This window comes from Camarhynchus parvulus, chromosome 6, assembly GCF_901933205.1.
Source record: "Camarhynchus parvulus chromosome 6, STF_HiC, whole genome shotgun sequence".
Taxonomy (NCBI): Eukaryota; Metazoa; Chordata; class Aves; order Passeriformes; family Thraupidae; genus Camarhynchus; species Camarhynchus parvulus.
The window spans coordinates 13,060,032-13,080,346 of NC_044576.1; the positions used below are offsets into that span (position 1 = coordinate 13,060,032).

At 35.8% G+C, this 20,315-nt stretch overlaps 1 protein-coding gene across 12 annotated transcripts in view; it reads left to right on the plus strand.

Annotated features, from left to right (window-relative positions):
• Nucleotides 1-20,315, plus strand: part of KCNMA1 (potassium calcium-activated channel subfamily M alpha 1) — a 402,729-nt gene that overhangs the window by 318,050 nt on the left and 64,364 nt on the right. For all 12 annotated transcript variants that reach the window (XM_030950724.1, XM_030950723.1, XM_030950725.1 and 9 more), the window contains one exon: nt 19,528-19,621. In XM_030950724.1, coding sequence (XP_030806584.1) covers nt 19,528-19,621 — 94 coding nt within the window. The remainder of the gene's footprint in view (nt 1-19,527; nt 19,622-20,315) is intronic.

The following is a 20,315-nucleotide window of genomic DNA, read 5'->3' on the forward strand; positions in this document are numbered from 1 at the left end:
TAAATCCTCTGGCTCATATCGTATACATTTTATGTAATCTGAAGGTATTGTAGTAAATATAAGGAGGTGCTCATTGAAGTATACAACAGACCAAAATATTGTTTCAACATATAAAGTGGAATACAGTTTAATATAAAAGCCCCCAGAATGAAAGCCCTTGCTTTACGTATGGCAGTGTTTTTTCTTTTGATGCATTTTGATATAAAGACAGGAGAAATATGGAAAATATCAAACATAGTGGATCCATCATCTGATTATTCCATGGGACCCCTAGCATATTTAATAAGTGCATACCTTTAATTGGGTTTGCAGTGACATTAGTAGTCACTAATATGAGTGACTAATATAAGTTCCATACTTCTAGAACTGGAAGCAGGACAGCCAACCTATTTCTATTTCCCGGGCTAGGAAAATCTATTGAATTAGAACAGGAGATGTTTAGATTTTAATAAGATCAGTGTGGGTCCAGCAGAGTGGATCAGCCATCAGTCTGGAAGTCAGAAGCAACTTACAAGACAATTTTTCTGGGTCTTTGTGTTTTGTACTGACTATCTAGAACCTTCTGAGGTATTTGTGTATGCCAGGAAACACAACCTCATGAATTATTTATGTTCTGCATGAAAAGACAAGATTGTTGTCATGTAACTCCATATGAGGTTCTTGAAGTGCCACAAGACAAGTGTCCATGCTGTACTGTTGCTTTGATTGGGGTTATAGTAGACAGGAGAGGGTTGGACAGAACTTATGAGGAGAAGTTTTAATTTATTTTTAAGAAATCATAAATACATTTATTTCAGTATGTAAATTCTTAACTATGTTGATAATATACTTTATAATAGATTAAAGTTCAGTCATCCTTTCAGTGATTGAGACTATTCACCAACTTCTTTTAGCATTTTTTATAATATATTTTTAATATATTTTAATATATCTTTCCTTATGATACTTTACTTAATATTGAATGCCGTAATTCTGTGATTCACTTATTATCAAAGATTTTAGGAAGCATAATGTGTGCTATCTGACACAGACATGCTTCACTGATACTGATCAGATCTTGTTAGCACAATACAATTATTCTCAAAAGGAAGGGTGGAGAAAGCATTATTAGTGTGTAAGATGTGTCTGGTGTTATCTGGTCAAACACTCCTGTGTGCATTTTAGTTTGACTGGAAATTTTACCTAGGCAAAAATGGGAAACAAAAGTGCTGCAAGGCAAGGATCCCAATCTTGACTGTGCCACTGACTTACTACGTGACTATAGTTCTTCCCTTCAGAAAATGAAAATACCGTATTCTCAATCTATTATACTCTATTACATTTTGTGCTGAGAAGTGCTTTGAGATCTACATTTTGAAGTCCTAAATATAAGCCTAAATGTTGTTTTGACATAGTCATTCCCCTTCAGAGGCCAATTTTCAGATTTTCTGATCTTTGCTTAAGAATGTAGATGCACAGCAAGAACAAGAGAAGAGTGAAATGGGGTACAAGACAGAAAGAAGGTGTGGGGAAATTACCATAACTGCCTTAGTGCTGTCTAATTTAGAGAGGTTTAGAAAGGGTATACTATATGAGAGGGCAGGAGTAATTTGAGTTTATCTGCATCAGCAGAGAAGTATCTCTGCTACCATATTTTTTAAATAATCTGAAGTTTTCAGACGCTTCTGAACTTATTTGGAATGCAGACCTTGTTTACTTTGAGGAACTGCTGAAGGAAAACCAAAAATTCATTATAGCATCTTTGATCTTTGTCATGCAATTTCCTTTGTTCGTTCTTGCATAAAAGATTTTGCTTGCACTACGCATGTTCCTTTCTCCGTTCCCACGTTCCTGACATTATCTTCACTCTCACTCCATGGTGCTGTGTGTTCCCTGACACAGCATGCCTGACAGTATGGAGAGAGATTTTACATCACCCTATGCTTCGGAGGAAGACTGGCAGCAGGAAATGGAGGCTCTGTTTTTGAGCAAACTCTTGCCAGAAGGAGCCATCAGGTGTGCCATCTAACAATGGACTCTAACAATGGACATAGCTTAGTCTAAGATTAGCCCTGCTTCTGTCATACTTAGATGATCCCATGTGGGATTGGTCATTAAGTAAAAATAGCAGCTTGACACATGGACAGTAATTTGTAAGTCAAGATAAATATTTGCCTAGCTAGTAAAGTTTTATTGGCTGATAGGACAAAGATTCTTCTTGAAGAGAATAAAAACAATTGTAAGTTTTGAGCCTAATGTAGAGATGATGCTTATCCCTGTTCCATGAGCAATATGTGGTGAATCCATAGGTACAAACTGATAGCATATTTCATTAGCAGGCATTTGTCCAAGGATTATTTTTTTTCCTTGTATTCATGCTTTAGCTCTATTAGAATTATTCCTGATCTACCAGAAGATGCAAGGCCTGCCAGGTTCTCTGTGATCAGTCAATCACAAGATGGACAGCAGCAAGGGAGTGATACAGTATTTATTTAGAATTGCAGGGTATGAAGATGACTATAATTCACACGATGAGACAGCAGAAGGATAAGAAAAAGCAAGATGCACTGCTGAATAGAACAGGGTGTACTTTTCTGGCTTGCACTACATACTGTCCTTTCCAACATGTGGGACATGTTTCCCAAATATTCAGATGACATGCTAATATTTCTCATCAATAATGGACTCTTAACAATTCTTGTATCTTGTCTTGTTTTTGACAAGAAACACTGTTTTTTACTTGGTTCTGAACAAAGCCAATAAGTTTTCCAATGAGTAAAACATAGTTTGCAAACTCTTGGGTGCTAATAACTGCTTTTGGTGTTCCACAGAAAAAAAGTATTTACCCTGTTGTGTGAGGTTGCACATTTTGAGTTCTACTGATGTTAAATTTTAACTTTTGACAAATGATCTTTTGTGAAAATTGAGACATGAAAGTGTAATTTTTGTTTCATTTTATGAACAAAATTCTGCAGAGAATTAAATCTGTTTTCATTTCAATTGGTTTTCTTTTTTTTTAGAAAGATCTAAATTTTTCAATAGTTCTTAAAAGATGGATTTTTTTCCACCAAAACTTGTGTTCTACAGGAAAGTTACTCAAGGAAAAACAAATAAATAAATAGATAAATACATATATGAAGAATTTAATTAAATATATTTTGATTATTTTGTGTTCAAGAGTCTCCTTGCCCTGAGTAACAAGATATACCTTACTTATTTCTTCATTCAGATATAGGAGAAAAATGAGAAGACAGTAGGGCTGGGACAGATGTCAGTCTCAGCAGAGATCTTGTAATGGTAATCATAGTGCAAAGATTGCAGAGCCTGGAGTCAGTAATGTGATCCTCACTATTTGACAGGATCCTTCCATACAAGGAGTCCAACGTGCAGGCATCTTACACTTCAGAGAGTTACATGACTCAGCAGAAGCCCATGGTTATGTTTGGAAGAGGAGTAGATGAACAAACAATTTGCAGTGCCAGGGAAGACAAGCCAAGAATCCAATCACATAATCTGGACTTGACTCATCTTACATCAGTATGAAATTCTGTAAGAGCAGGGATTGATGTTCTTCTAACTCGCTGACACCAGATCTTTCTGCATGTTAATTTATGAAGTATGAATTCTGTTCTCTATCTGCACTTCAGTATGCCGTTATCATAAAGATTATGGCATTCTTAGAGCTACCTACACCTGAATTTGCCTCTTTCAAGTATAGGATTAATTAAATTTTTGTTTCAGATCTCCCCTGTTACCACTACCACATGTAGTTTTCATTAGAGCATGATCTGTGGAGAACTTTCTGTCTTTGTTTTTTCTGAATAATCCTTGAAAATACTATCTCCTACTTCAATGAAAGTACCTACTCTGTTTTTGGATTCAGGATTTCTGGTGTTAGCTTGTCTAGTGGCTGATCAAACTTAAAAGGTCTTTTTGATTGGCCGATGGAGTCTTTGAATGCTACAGCTCATTCATCAACAGCTTTACTGGTACTTCTGCTGCTAAATAGCAAAATTCTTGTTTTGCATTTAAAATTGTAGGTTGAAGGCGTGCCAGAATCATATCTTCAGGTTTGTATATTCTGCCTCAATACTCAAGATCCACATACAGCTCAGGAAACATCCTGAAATTATCCCTTGGGTCTCACAGATTTCCCCAGCGGTATCCTTGAGTTCTGCCCATGAGGAACATAAAATATGTCAAAATATGCATTTGGTTTTAATCTGCCCTTAGCATATAACTCTTTTGTGTGCCCTCTTCTTTCTCCTCAAACAGGACAGAATAAAACCCTCAGAGGTAGAGCTCCAAGCAGTTTGATTTTGGAAGATGACTTTCTTGACAGCTGTCAGCGTCCCCTGAGCATAGGATTTCTGGATGCTTTCAGTATCTGCCTCTCAAAACATCTGGCAGCAGCAGTATTTCCAAATATATTGGCATCCTGTGGCATTTGTGTTTGATATAGTTTCTTTTAGGGTAGTAACTGACTTGTAAATCTTATGAAATTTTATACATCAATTTTCTTTGTTGGAGAGAGTTCCTCTGCTCCAGGTGATTGTAGAGTTTATTGTGAAGTTGGTGTGATAATACAACAGAAATCCTGGCAGTTCTGTGGTTTCCTACAGAATCTTCGTTCCTTTTTTTAAATTTTATCATTCTTCTCTCTTTCTTATCGTGCTACCTACTTTGAAAAGGGATGTCACCTGTATTTAATTTTATACTCTTAGTGTTTAAGTGATTTTTGTACTGAGCACACCAAGTGCTCTATAGAACACAACTAAGTAACCTGCTAATTCAACACCTTGACAGTCCTCTCCAAAATTCTCCATTGCTTTTTTCCCCTCTCCTGTTGATTCATTGGACTGTGTGAGAACAGTGAGGGTGCTCTGTTGAGCTCCCTTCTCTTTCTTTGGTAATGCCCATATTCTCATCAAGATTTGGTTAGTGAATCCAGTAGTACCAAGCACAATGCAGTTGGGTTTGATGAAATTTTCTTTCTGAAGCTGTTCCTCATCATGGGTTGTGATGTGTCTGATCCATGTCATGAGCTAAGCAAGGTTGGCATCTCTCTGTAGCTTTAGTATCAAAGTAAAAACTAAAAGGACAAAACATATGTAATTCTTTTTTTTTTAACATGGATATCAGATTAGTTGGGTAGATTCAGTATTACTTGCTTTCTTTCTCTCTTGCTAGCCTATGTAATTTTATGCCATTATAGTTGGTCTTACATGAAGTGAATGTGAGATGGCAAGCTTTCCCCTCTCACAGTATTGCAAAAGAGCTGAACTCTAGTTGCTGCAGAAGTTTCAATCTTATCAGTAAAGTAGGTTTTTTTAATAATAGAGAAATTATCTGAGAGAATTCATTACGGATTTTTTTTTTATTTTATATGGAGGTATTTTGAGCCTATTCAAGTTGTGTTTGAAAAATATGATCCTTGCTGTATACATCCGTCATTTTGAGTATTCCTGCTATGAGAAATCAAAATGATGATGTTAGTAACATTGTTATTAGTTGTAACCATTAGGTTTCTTAGCTTATGCTTTATTTTGTACCCATATGGGGTGGATTGCCAGCTCTTGCTTCCCATAGCAATCAATTTTGCCAGGCTGCTGTGAGCTTATTGCAGAGATACGAGTTTTGGAGTTTTTTGTTGCTATTATGCTGTTTTACTTCCTTTTTTTTTTTTTTGCCAGTATTTACCTAGAAATTATGTACTATGCTTCCCTAAATTTCCATAGCAATTGATTGTATTTCATCTCCATTTTCGCTATCAGTACTTTTGCTATTTTTTTTAGATTTAATCTTAGTTATTTATATCTTGGCTGGTTTTTATATTAATAGATTTAACAGGTGGTATTGGTTTTTTAGATGCATTTGTTAAAAGCAAGAAAAAAGCTTCAAAAGAATGAAGTACATTGTGGAATTCACTAAAGTAGGGATCGCTTAGGGAAAAAATAATAATTTCTTAGTGTTATAGAGAGTATTCAACTGTGTATCTGTAAGTAATAAAACCTGCATATGTGACAATAGCCTTTTAATACAACAGGTTCAATCTATTTGATTAATTTTAGCATTTACTCTGTGGCTTACAGTACTTTGCATAAAACAATTTCTTTGTTAACATTGCCTGCTTTTATGAAAGCCATAATTCAGCTAATAGAGTATTGTTAAACTGCAACAAATCTGCTAAAAATCTCTTCTGGTAACAACATTTTTATGTATAAGAACAGCTGAGAAATACGGCACTATATTCCTGCATGGATTTGAAAACAGAAAAACGGCACTGGGTCTTGAAACTCCCTGTAACCAGCAGGTGGTGGTGCTGCCTTAGAAATCAGTAGTGGCTGAGGAGCCTGCACAAACTTCATTATGTATTGCTTTGCTAAGGAAACAATTGTAAAAAAAATATATTTCAGATGGCTCTTTTAAATGGTATACAGTTTTTTCCCATACTTGTCTCTAGAACCAGTGTCTATGTAAACAGGCACAGCACTTCATACTTTACATATGAAATTATATGATGGCCACACAAATAACAGGAGTGTGACAACAAGAATTTAAGAATACAATCCCCTGGATTTATAAGAAGTGTAGGAAAATCTTTACTTCACTGTGGTATTGGCAGGGACCTAGTCTGGCTTCTTGTAATGAGCAAGGTAGATGAAATTTTATTTCAGTTTAAAATTTTAGAATATGCAGGTTGAAATTACACTGGAAATATGTATTTAAAGATGTTAAGATAAATTGGCACTTCTAAATGGAAAAGAGAAGTAATAATTCTAATTAGATTCCTGCAGAATGAAATCTAGACTTCCCAATGTTCACAGGAAGGAAACAGTTGCAGGAAGACTGAGCTGGAATTTGTGGAGTCCTGCTCCAAAGGCATGGAAATATTGCTTTCCTGTGCACTGAAATACTCTGCCTGACAAAATCTATGCTGTAAATAAAAGATTTCTAATCCCAAGGAGCAGAGCAATCACCAAGGACTCCTGTGCTTACTTTTACTCTTAGTTTCTTCAAGGCATTGTATATTTTTCTCTGATTTTAATGGAGCAGGGGGAGTGTAAACAGTAAAGAGATCATAGGCACAATGATGAGTGGCCTTTCAAATTTAGATTTTTTTTATAGTAGCTTATTTTTTGTCCACAAGCAGAACTTCACTGTTTTCTACAGTGACTGATCAGATTGTGAGTGTTTTTAGTCACAAAGGGGAAACTTCCTTAACTTTGTGAAAACAAGACAGGTTCCTCCTACAGTTTAGCAGAACTGCATAACTACAGTGTGCCCTTGCTAGTGTCACAACTTGTTTCTCTGTGTCCCTTATAGTTGGTGTCAAAACCTTCTTTGAGGCAATAGGACAAAGGACAATACAATTTGGGTTGCTATGCATTGAAACAAGGATAGTCTATGACAATGCATGGAATATTATAATTTGCTCTGTGTTGCTACTGCTAAAGTATCTCCCAAAGATGTGTCTTTTGGCTTTACATGTCACACCTTAGGGAACTGTCAAAGGGCTGCTCATAAGGAAATCAGTGCCCATTTATTTACACTATTTTTTTTAAGGAAGGGAAATAGAAACACAGGAATAAAAAGGATGTTACAGTTATTCAATGTTAGAGGCACACTTTCATGTCTAATAAAAAAAACAAACCACCAAACACTGTAAAAACAATACCACATCTGAATGTAGTATATTTTTATGGAATGTATTCCAAATGCACTTTTCAAGCAGCAGTAGCAACACTTACTAGGTCTGAGAAGATCAGAGATTAATGGCCACAGTTTCACATAATTTGGTCACTTGAATTCTAGCAAGATCTGTGAGTAATAAAATACTTTAAAACAGAATTGACTGCAAGCGAGCCACCCAATGCTGTGTAACCCAAGATCAGTGATAAAACTAAATCCCAGTCAGGAGGTTCCCAATCCTCTGCCTGTAGTCATGGGGTCATCAGGTAGTCTGTTAAGATGTTAGCGTGTGGTTTTGAGCAATCCTTTTGTACTTTGCTGTGCTGGAGACAGCAGCTGGGGCTCCAAAATCATAGTTCATAGCTGCTTGTGACTTGGTAGGAAGCACAGGGTCTGAACAGCTCTTTTCTGACACTTGGGGTAACATTTTCTGTAGCTCCTCCTCCATGCTCAGAGCAGAACAGCTTGTTATAATGAAGTAACATAATTTAAAATTTAACTCAGCATATTTACACTTGCCATACCAGTGAGACAATTTGACTTTCCTTATTCTCCAGAGTGCACTCTGAAAAGACAAAGTTAGTTCCCTTCACTTTGATGTTTGACTGGAGAGCAGACCCCCCTGAAAATACACCATGTTCTGGTTTAAGTTCTGTACTTTAGGGGCATCTCCATTTCTTCACCCTTTCCCAAAACAAACTTTCCTTTATCCAAATAGTATTCTGTATGGATATGGCATAGTGGAGAAGTCTATTGGACAATTAAATGGACAGGGAGGAAAAAAAGTCCACTGATGCTTTGCCTTTTTTAACTTTTCATTTGACATTTTTCCAATAACAGTTTAATGACTTGAATAAACAATTACAGAGTGAATCATAATTTGAAAAGGCAGTGGAGAATGAAGACTAAAAATCAAGAAAAATGTATGAGAGAATACTAAAATTTGATTTAGAAAATATGTTGAAGGTTCAATGGACCTATGACTTAGTCTAAATATAAATTAGCATTTGATTAGGGATTGAAGTAGCTTTTTTTCTACTGTGCAGACTTGGCAGGGAAAAGAGAAGATGTTTGTTATGTACAAATAGTGTCCTATTGTCTATATACCTCTGTATTGGAACAAGAAATCAGATCCATGAAATCAGAAGCCTTTCTTCTAAAAATTGCACACACCAATGTGTGTAAAATGCTGTATATATGGGAAAGGCTTGCTTCTCATTTATGACAGCATATACATGAGTTATGAACAGCTCCTGATCTAAAGTCCACTGAAGTCTGTGTAAATGTTTTTTATGACTTTACTGGACTTTGGATCAACCACAGTTTGGAAAGCCTTAAACCCCTTTGCTTGCTGAAGTCATAGTAACAGGGAAGTGATAATAATTAATACATATTAGTTATGTTATTGAATTAAACTGGAGGAGCAAAGAAAAAAATACCATATTTCTATGGTAACCTTAGGGAATTTCTCTACTCTTAAAAACTAGCACAAATGATGTAAATCCATACGCCAGACCCTCTTCACCAAAAGATTCACGTTATATGTTTTCTGGGTTTCCAAACTCCTTTGTAGTCTATTTTTCATCCTATATACAAGTTACTCTAAAAGATCAGGAGCTTAAAGTCTATATTGATTTCACTGAGTATCAGAGCAGCCATCTTAAATTAATAACAGGATCCAGCATGGCAAGATTCCACATTTGCTCTTAACTGTCTTTTTTTCAGCATTCAAGGAAAAGCAAAGATGAGAAATATATCTGTAGCTGAGTTTCAGTTCTTAATGTGGGAGAATAATTAAAACTGAAAGACCATGTATTATTAATATGAAATTTAAGTATTGGATCCTAATAGGAAGAAAAAGGAAAAAAAGAAAAAAGTAGTAGACACAATGCATTTGTTTTGAAATTTTATGTGCCTTTAGCCAAAAAGTACAAGCCTGGGACAAAAAGAGGGCAAAAAAAAAAAAAAAGATAAAAGAAATGTTTCTTGATCTGCAATTTCTAAGAGAATGTCTCGTGTAAGCACCATTCAGTATTTGCAAAATGTTCTGTTGATGCATTCTTGACGTTCTTGGATCTTGATGTTTTATCTGCTTTAAGTGGCAGACACTGCAACCAAAAGCCAGCCTCACCTGCTTTTCTAATGGTGATAGTGTGTAGATATGCAGCATATCTTTTTGTATTAAAAAACCAGGATGAAATGCATTTCCCTGAGTATGTAATGCACATAGAAACAAAAGCAGCAATCCTGTTTCGTTTGAATTACCAGTTCAGACACCAAGCGAACGCTGCTCCACAGTTTCTAAAATTAACATTCTTGTATCTCATCAAGCACCATTATATTGTAGTTTCTAGTCAATGATTTCATTACATCTGTTACCACCAAAAAAAAATCAAGTAAATTTGTTAAATAAATAGTTCACTGGCATAAAATGATTTTTAGAGGATGAATAATGTGGGGTGTTTTTTTTTCCCCAACAAATAACAAATGTTTTGATTAAAATCATATTTCAATACTATGCTAAATTGCAACCCCAACTGATTTGGCACATTTCCTTTTTTGAAAGTACCTTTGATAAGAAATGCATTACAAACTCATCAGTTTAGCTTCCTGTTAACAAAGAGACAGCAGCCGTCTGGATTATTCTAGATCCGCAGTGAAACTGCCACACTATGTATGCTCAAAGTAAAGCTGTGCAAGTTTGACAAGGGGCAGATGAATCCAGGAGTTATTGTGCAGGGGTTTAAGTCTATGCGGCAGCTGACGGTTGAAATAATCATCTATACATCGCTCTGAGCTAGCTGAGGAAAGGTTGAAGCTGTATATTTTCAACATATCTAGCCTAATGGTTAATCTGTTGTCTTGTACAGGGGGTGCTGGGTGGAATCACAGCAATAGCTGACAGTTTGGAGGAATTGCTGTGGGTATTTTCAGTTGCCTGATTCACAAAGTGGTAGGTAGAAAAAAGTCTAAACAGGCTTGTCATTGAATGAGGCAAGTCATGCTCGCTGTCACTCCCATCAAAAGAATTCTGGTAGCCAAAAGATCAATCAACATATTGATTATTTGCATTTAGTAATACAGGGCTGCAACTTGTCTTCACCCCCCACCCCATGAAAGCTGAGCCGCATTGCAGAAGGGTGACTGCTCTTTTGGAGGTCAGCTTGGAAGATGTTCAGGAGAAAGACATCAGTTAAGTTGGGGGGAGAAATAAAATATTTCTTCAAACCAAGATAGTTTAACTGTTAGGAACACTCTCTGTATTTCTAATGCTGGATCTGACATATCTTCACAGTGACATGGCATTACTCACTACAGAGATTAAGGGGGTGCAGTATGAATTAGACTGAAACAAAAATGAAGTATCTGCAAGTGACAGCTCTGGCTGATGGCTGACTATGAAGGAAAACACTGTGCTAGTGTCTGGTGAAAAACAGTGCTGAAAGCCTAGCAGCTGATAGAGATGGGGGAGGAGAGGAGCACTGGGTATCAGTGGTGGTTGTTTAGAATGTCTGGTTTTGGTCAGGATATTTTTTTCTCCTTTAAAACACATTTTCATCTTCCCTTCCAGGCAAATCATGCTGAAGCCAGTTTCAGCCATTTTGTTGAAAGCACTGTACTGGTATTCTGCCTTGTTACATTTAAATTAAAGCTCAGCCCAGTTTTAAGTTATGGCAAGTGTATGCTCACAAAGAATAAATAGAGATTGCCACAGGCATTAGTTTAACTACATTTGTTGTTTTAAAAATGTTCAGGGACTTGCAGATTGCAATTCAAATTATCTTCATTATAATAAATAAAATGTATAGAAATAGAAACAGGCATGATTCCCTAACGCAGTCTGTAGGCAAGTGTATATTCATTGAGCTTGAAAGGGAGTTCCTGAGGGTGGGGGTAAGGAATAGGAATATATGCAACTTCAAAATACCTTTACGATTGCATTAATATATCACATTTTATACATATTATTTTTTATCTCTCTAATGCTGACAGACTTCTTGGGCAAATTCTGCACAGCATTTATTAAAAGTAGATTGTGTTCACCCAGGGTGCAATTAGAAAATACTACAGAAAATGGAATTTCTTACCCTTACTCTACTTTTATCCTGTTCCTTACTGTTTGCCATTCTCAAAAAGTAGTTTAAAATTTGGTGTCAAAATGGCTCTCAAAATATTCTTAGGTAATAATAATGCCTTATGGATACATGAAAATATACTGAACAGTTCTAAGGAACTTAGGCAGCATAAACAATGTAGATCTGTGACTGTTTGCATTGGAAATAAAGTCATATGTCGTGCTACATGAAAATAAATTAATCTAACTATGACTAGTAAAATAGTCCTGTTTTAGTAGACTTGGTGGTGCTAAATTCATCCCATACTTGGAAAAGAACCCTGGTGGTGTTGGAGGTTGTGATTTGATGTTGCACAGTGGTATGAAAAATTACCCCAATCCAGAGAGTTTGATTGCCAAACCTAGTGAGGCAGTGACAATATGTAAGGATGTATTTAGTTCCATAAAATTAACAGCAATCTTTGTTTCCCAAATATGTTTTTTATGGAAATCAGCCCACATAATAGTGCAAGAACCCTATCAGATTTTAAAGAAATTATTGATGAAAATTAGCTGTCTTTGGTGAACAGGGGAATGCTCCATAAGTGTTTTAGGTTCTGCACACTATAGTCTGTATCTGCTGAAGCTGACCTTTGTTTCTCACCTGGTTGTACAGAACTGCTTCATCCAAAAGCTCTGTGCTTGCTCATGTAGTTCAGGTGTATTCTGACAGCCGCATGTATGTGGCACAGCGTGCACCTTCAGACTATTTACACTAAGAGTAACCGGTTTCACTCTTCTGTGGTAAAAAAATATGTGTAATTTTAGGAGGAATGGAAAAAGAGATTATTATCTCTACCAAAGATAGGTCATTCAGATATTATTCTGTAGTCCTTGCTTTTGAAGACTAAGTAAAAAGACTTGGGCCATAAACTATTGGAGAAAGAAAATCGTCCTATGTACAAAGAATTTCATGACTCGTCCACTGTGGGTCTTCCACTTTGATCTAAGCTCTTGAGGCAGGAGGTTAGAAGTCATGGGATGAAACCAGTAGTTAGAATTTTTAAATCTGGAATAATTTGACCAAAAAAAATTTGGCAACTTGTTATGCCCATGCTCAGTGATAGTACCTGTCCACACTGTTGGAAGTAAGGGGAAGTAACTTAGGTTTTAAGCAGCTCAGTCTGCCTTCCTGCTGAACAAAATCATGTGGTGCTGTTAAATATGATGCCACGCTCCAGATATGAAGCCATACCAAAAGACAAGTATTTTTGTTCTGACACATGCTGTGCCACCACAAGCACAAAATCTTAGGAAAGCTTGAATTTGTCTGCATGGAATATGCTATAAAACATACACTGCTATGGAAGGTTATTGCTTAATAGTCAGGTTTGATATCTGAAACCATCACTTACTGAACTCCAGAAGAGACTGTAAAAAGATTATGGTGTTTCTTATAACTTGATTAAAGGGTTGATAAGCTTAATAGATTCTGGTCTTCTTCCATTTCATGTGAAGATGCTTTGATAGAGGATGTGTATTTTTAAAGATTATTTCCAGTATTATTATCTGCACTTTAAAAATAGAACTGAGTTGATGCATATCAAGGCCTTCAAATACATGCTTGACCAGTGACATGTGTAGGGAGCTGGTTCTCTGCAGATATATTTTATCATCTGAAAATTATTTCACTTGGAGGAATATCAAAAGTAGAAGTACAAAATTTGATTAAAAACCCAGTAACTCTGAGGTAAAATTGATAATTTTCAAGTAGTGTATTCAGTATTTTGGTTTTGTGGCATTATTGCTAATCAAAGATATATGCTCTCCTCTGATGAATTAAAATACATGTGAACTCTGGTGAGTATGCATCATTATTATTATTATTATTATTATTATTATTATTATTATTATTATTATTATTATTATGTTACTTCTCTTACTAAAAATCAGAATAGTGTCATAAATTAGACTTTAGTTCTTTTCTCACTAATTTTTCAATCTATCTCAGAATAGTAGCAAGCAATCAAGAGCTCATTGAATTGGAATGGGTGCTTTGCCACCAACCTGTTCAACCTTGTTAGAAGGTACTTTCAAATGACTCTTGTAATTCCTATACACTCACCTTTTCTGTGAGAGAGACAGATTTTGTGCTTGAAGAAAAATGGCAAGCATGGGAATGCTATTTTCTTATCTTTCTTGTTACCAGATGGTGTTTCTAGCTGGTGGTAAACTAAACAAAGATCCCAAAAAACATGCTGACCTCAAATACTTTGCCTCTAGTCTCTGCTCAGTGTTCTCCATTGAAACTTTAAGGCAATTGAAATATATATATATATGTTTCAATAATAAATAATGCTGCAAGTTTATCAGTCTGCCAACTACTCCCTACCTAAACTTCTTACTTCATTATACATAACCAATAATAAGGTCTTAGCAGCTCTGTTATATACCTTCTTCTCTACACTATACTCGTTCAGAGTGAAACAAGCATTAGGAGAAGATCTTTATTGCGTGTTTTTACCAGAAAAATATTTTGTTGTTGGTTTTTACTGAGGGTGCCATTTGTTAGAGGTATTAGTAGACGGGGTAGTGTTGAAGTAGCCTTGATATGTTATCCGTGGAAGACAAGGAATCACAGTTTTAAGCTTAATCCATATTTAGGAAATTGAATTTCTTAACGTTCTTTTCAGAGGTACTATGTATGACCTCCTGAAATTTACAGTATGCAGCACTGTTGAATACTCAACAATTTTTATGTGGGTTCCTTAAAATCAGTTTAATTCCATAAGTATGCTTGCACAATTTTGAAGTGGTGACCTTATGTTTTCTATGATTCCTTATTTATTTTAATAGCAGCAGAGCGTTTTACCTCCCCTGTCATTTTCAGTAGTTTCAAAGAAATAAACATCTTCCACAGATAGTAAGTCTCAAAGCCCTTATCAACATGGGGAAATAAGTATTACCTCAGACATACATACGCTAGGATGGGATTATTGCTTAAAGGTGATAATATTGTTGAATAATCCTTCTATAAGTATTCTTCTATAAAGAGTCATTTTTAGAGGAAAAAAAGAAACAACAACATAAGAAAGCTGCAGGTATAAACTTTTATTTCTGCTGTTGGAACTGATACCTTAAGCTTTAAAGTCTGTATTTCCACATAATATCAAAACTGATTCATGCCTGTGGTTTTAAATATTTTTAATATGAAGAAATTAATTTAAATTTTTTCTTATTATTTAGAAGTAAAGAATGCAGCTAGATCAAGTTACCCAAAAGGTTCATATCAGTTCAAGAATGCAACTACTAATGCATTGATTGATGCCAAGTCCACTGAAGGAATCCCGGAACCTGTTCCACTTGTTAATAACCGTAAAGGGAGCCTCTTCCTACCCAACAACCCCTCGCTGCTGCACCTTAACTTACTGAGTTCTGTTGAACAAGGAAAATCTACCTACTGTAGATTGCAAAGGGCACTCAGCTTGCCTGTAAAATACCGCTACCATTCCCAAAAGCCTGGGTTGAACCAAGATCTCCGTAGGTAGCCCAGTAGCTGGATGCATAAGGCGATACAGAATGGTTTGTGCATGGTTTTGCAGTCTGTTTTCAATGTGACTATGACATTACTAATGCTCTGATAAGTGCTTACAGATGTGGGTTTCTCCAGATGTGGTGATTAATAAGTTAATTGAAATAGCTAGTCAACTAATGTTTCTGGGTGGTTTGTGCTTTACCTTTCAAAGGATTTAATTGCTTTGGAGCATTTACATGCTAGGCAGAATGAACTTACCAGGTATCCCAGTTCATGTGATGTTCAGTAACATCTTGTTATTTCAAATTTCAACTCTTTTTGGTGTCTAAAAAAGCATCTGTAAATTAGTGCAGCTAGTGACATGGAAGAGGCAGTAAAGGAGACAGTGTTGTTTTAAAAATAGTTAGAAAATAACAAAGAAAAAAAGTTATGAACTTCTCCACTGTTTTGGAAGACTTACTCTTTGTTTTTGCTTTAAAAATGAAATGAGGATAAAAGTCAAGTAATATGTTGCTACAGATGTTCAACTCCACATTAAGGCTGTTAAAATTACCAGCACATCTTAAACCAATTCATGGAACATTGTCTGGAGGTTATGTCATTGAAATAATGAACACTCTTTACTCAAGAATAAGCAAACATGTTGAAACATCAATGTAACTTTAATTTAAACTCCAGCATAAAACTGAGTGTCTGAAGCCTCATTAGACTCGCCTGACATTTTTTTAGCATTGAGTCTTCCTGAACTGCAAAACTGCTATTAGACCAGTGAGCTCTGGGCTGTTACAGCAGTGCAATAAGTGTTATACTTAGGGATGTGCAAACAAGCTCTTGGATGTTATTAGAACTCAGAGGCTGAATTGAGTTCCAAATCTATAAAACTCTGTGTCCAATTCTTGAACTTCCAATTTTCATTAAAGCGGTAAAAAAAGTCTGTATAACATAATATGGCTGTAGTTAATACAAATCCTGTAGTATAAAGACATAAAAAATGGGGACTCATTAACAAAAATAAACATACAATATCAGAATTTTTTGTCATATATCACAGCCCCACTATGCAAATATGTTTGTCTTTCATAAGAACAAGTGAATTTAAGACTCCCTTTTAAATTAATGCAGACACAGAAACCATGAAGCTAAAATATTTAATAACCTTACTAAAAATTTTGCTAGATCCACTTTAAATAGGCAGGAAATTGATAGGAGTATCTGAAGGATAATAATTAAATATATTTTATATCCTACTTACCACTAAGAAACTACTTGTGAATTATCACTGCAACATTTTTGGGAACCAAGCCATAGGTAATAGTGTCCATTAGATACTATTCACATATTTCAACCTCATGTGTTCCCTTCCCCCATTCCTATGGAGCTGTGTTGCTAAACTGCAGAGGCCCTGTAAACTCTGTGCAGAATTTCAATGAAAAATAAAACTTGATTTTCTGTCATATGATGAATATAGATGTACTTCCATTGCTACAATGAGAATAAATGCCTTTCTTGGTTAAGCAACAAATTGAGATCTCTCAGAAGGCTTTGCTAACAGGAATTAACTAGTGAGCCTCACCAACTTTGGGCTTTGCAGGCAACTGGTGACAGTAACATGATTTGAATATGACAAGCACATATCCAAAAAGGAATCTTATTTATTGCAGATGCAGTACCAATAGCAAGTGCAGACTGCTAGAAATGTACTTCTAGAAGTTGTTATTTTGGATGGTTACAAAGTAAGACTGATTTTAATTGGGCGGCATGTTAGCATCGCCTGGCAGCGCTGCAGAACACAAATGTTGGACCATATAGTACAAAAGTATCCTTATTGTATTAACTTTCAGAATTTGAAAGGATCAGGCAGGAGTCTTATTAGCTAGCTGAAAACCTGGAAGAATATTATTTTTTAATATTGTTTTCTCTTGTGCAGAGAAATATTTCTGGTTATAATATTATCTACAGTTCACTTGTGTTACTGTAAGATTTTTGCCTATGGTGCTGATGGATGTGTATCTTCCTTGGACTGCTCAAATTGTATAACAGCACACTTGTGGTGCCATACTGCATCTCTGGACAAACATTCTGTAACCCCATGGTAACAGATTAATTTGGATGAAATTTAGAATTTTTACTCCCAAGAGAGTAAAACAGATAATTTGTTGTTTTCTGGAAGGAACATTTTGCATGATGCTTGATCATTTGATCTTTTAAGTGGTGGAACTGAATATTTATATCCAATAAAGAACAAGAGAGCACAGTGGATATCTTTAAAGCTATTGTCTGTATGGAATAGCATGCAAATAACTTTTTGGTAGAGAAGTTTAAAACAAGACTGGGCCATTTTCAAGAGAATAATTTGAAGAGGGTATTCTGAAAAGTACAAAGACTTGTGCTTTTTTGCAATCAGAGCTGCAAAGATATTACCAAAAAACCAATTCTGTGCATGTTCACTTCATAGTACATGTAGCTTAATACTGACTGAAGTGATCTAGTTTAATATGTGCAAACTGTCACCGAAAGAAAATTTCAGTTTGTGTATTTGTGAGAATTTTCTGTGGGCTTATTTATTTCCAAGCCAAGTTTGACTAAGAGGCATTTAACTAAGCATCAATAAGCATTTACACTGTAGGACTTTGATTTGGAAAAAGAAAGAAAAGTCAAATGAGAAGAAAATTCCTTTGTCTTTAGGGATACTGCCTAAGAAGAGAAGAAACTTAGTGAATAAATCCTTATTAGACAGTCATTGTTCTGATCTAAGTATTATCTTTTACACCACTCTTTGGCACATTTATTTTAGGATTAGCTTTGTTTGGTTGCTTTGGTTTGTTTTTTTCTCTTTGCAGAGCTTTCTTTGGTTGTGACTCCCTTGTTCTCCCAGGTCATCTAAAAGCAAAATCTGTCTTTTCAGGGCTCAGCCCTTTGTTCTTGACCAAGGCAAAATGAAGTTCCATAGCAGGCTTGGGCAAACAGACAGACATGATAGGCTGGAATGCAGTCTGTAATAAAATAGTGTCAGAAGAGAGTTATAACAAAAGACTATTGTTTAATTTCTTCACAGATAAGTCTGGTGCAGGTGACATATATCCCATTTTCGTTGTTTTTCTTATGTATCTTATTGCAAGTAGTATTTTTTTCAACCTCTGCTTGTGCACTACTAATGTGTACTAAGCTCTTTAAATATAGCAGCTACTATTACTACTAATGTCTTTCCTTTTAGCTTTAAAATAAAAGATTTCTAGGCATCAGTTATATTATCTTCTTATTAATTTTTCAGTTAACAGTAGGATGGGAAAAAAATTATTTTTTCTTCTTTGTACCAGAATAAAGTAGCATTAGTATGAACCTGAGAAAGCAGGCATGAGTTTATTCCCTTTGATAGTACATGTAAAAGTTACACACAGATTATCAAGTGCAGTTACAGTCTCAAAACTGTAAAGATGGTGGTTAATTCCTATAGATGAGTTCTTAGGAAGCTGCACTTGTTTAAGCAATACATATTGTGACATAAGTTATCCAAGAGTAGTTTATGACTGACAAAACTCTAAGTGATTTTCTATCTGGAAATCAATCTGTCCTTGAAAATGCACCTCATCCTCATTAAAAGATTGCATAACACATGCATTCTCTGTTATACAGGTATTGTCTCCCCACTTCCGTTCAACCTCATTCTGTTCACTCCTGTTAAAACTCCGTTTTGGGAGGAGAGTAGAGCGATGAGGTCTGACTTGTGCTGGAGATCTGTGCACAATGGCAGGCTGCATTCACATTCCCGACTAACTGAATCATTGAACATCAAGGCATTGAATATTTTACATCTCTTCATGAAGACTCTGTTGTTTGGCATGTGAGGAGCGAGAACCAACTGGTGTCTAGTTCATTAGCAAAAGCAGGCTGGCAGCTGATATGTTGGTATTGAAAATAGTACTTTATCTGTCTGGGAATACAGCAGAGCACTAATTCTATTTTTCTGTAGCGCAGATTAACTGATAATAACTCTAAGAATAACCCGAATGTGGTTCCCCCGCCTTTGTTTTTGAAGTATGAAATCAATTTGAACACCTGTGTTCAAAACCCTGGTATTCTTCTCTGCTTCTCCTTCAAACCAATCTCTTCAACTAACATGTATTTGATTTTTATTACTGTTGGCCTATGTTAGCAATGAAGTATCAGTGCGTGAATGGACATAGAGTGTGTGTTCTTTGCTACTTCACTTTTATTTCACATTGCACTCAGAGCAGTACTTAATCTCATAAGTTCCTTATATTTCCAGTTGAAGATGAGCAGCCGTCGACACTATCACCCAAAAAAAAGCAGCGAAATGGAGGCATGCGAAATTCGCCCAACTCCTCACCCAAACTGATGAGGTAAGACTGTAAGAAACTCATATCTTCATCTCCTTTCTTTCTTCCTTCTTCCTCTCCTCCCCCCACATCAAAAATAAGGGGAGGGGGTGAAAAAAAGAGATTGTTAGATGGTTTCTGAAAGGCTGAAGTATTTATTCTGTCAGCTTGTCAGCAGTTAATGATAGAGCTGAAAAAAAATTCTGTCATGAAAAACAGTTTGAAAAGCTGTTTGAAAAATACATAGGCTTTAAAGTCTTAGCTGTCACCCTGTCCTGTCCATGTGTAGTTCTTAAACAGCAGTGGCACTAATGATAGCACTAACCAATCAGGGGAACTCATGTGGTTAGTTTGCCTCAGGCAATTCTCTTTTTGTTGGATTCCCTCTGAGTACTGTTTTCTGTACTTAAGGCCATATGTGAGATGTATCATCACAATCAAAAATGAACCTGAATATTACCTTCCTTTTATCCTGTCGATTGAAATCAAATTTCTGTTAATTGATTTAGACTGATGAAAAAGTCTAATAATATATGTACTTGCCAAAGCAAAGTTCAAAACTAACGCAGTTTTAGTCAAGCTAAAAGCACATTAATTATGAAATACAGGGATTTTTAAGAGGGTAGTATATACTCTAAAAGTAGGTGATGAAAACAGAATCTTGTTAGTGATACCTTCCCCGGTTGCTATGTGTATATTATTTTACAATAGTACTCCT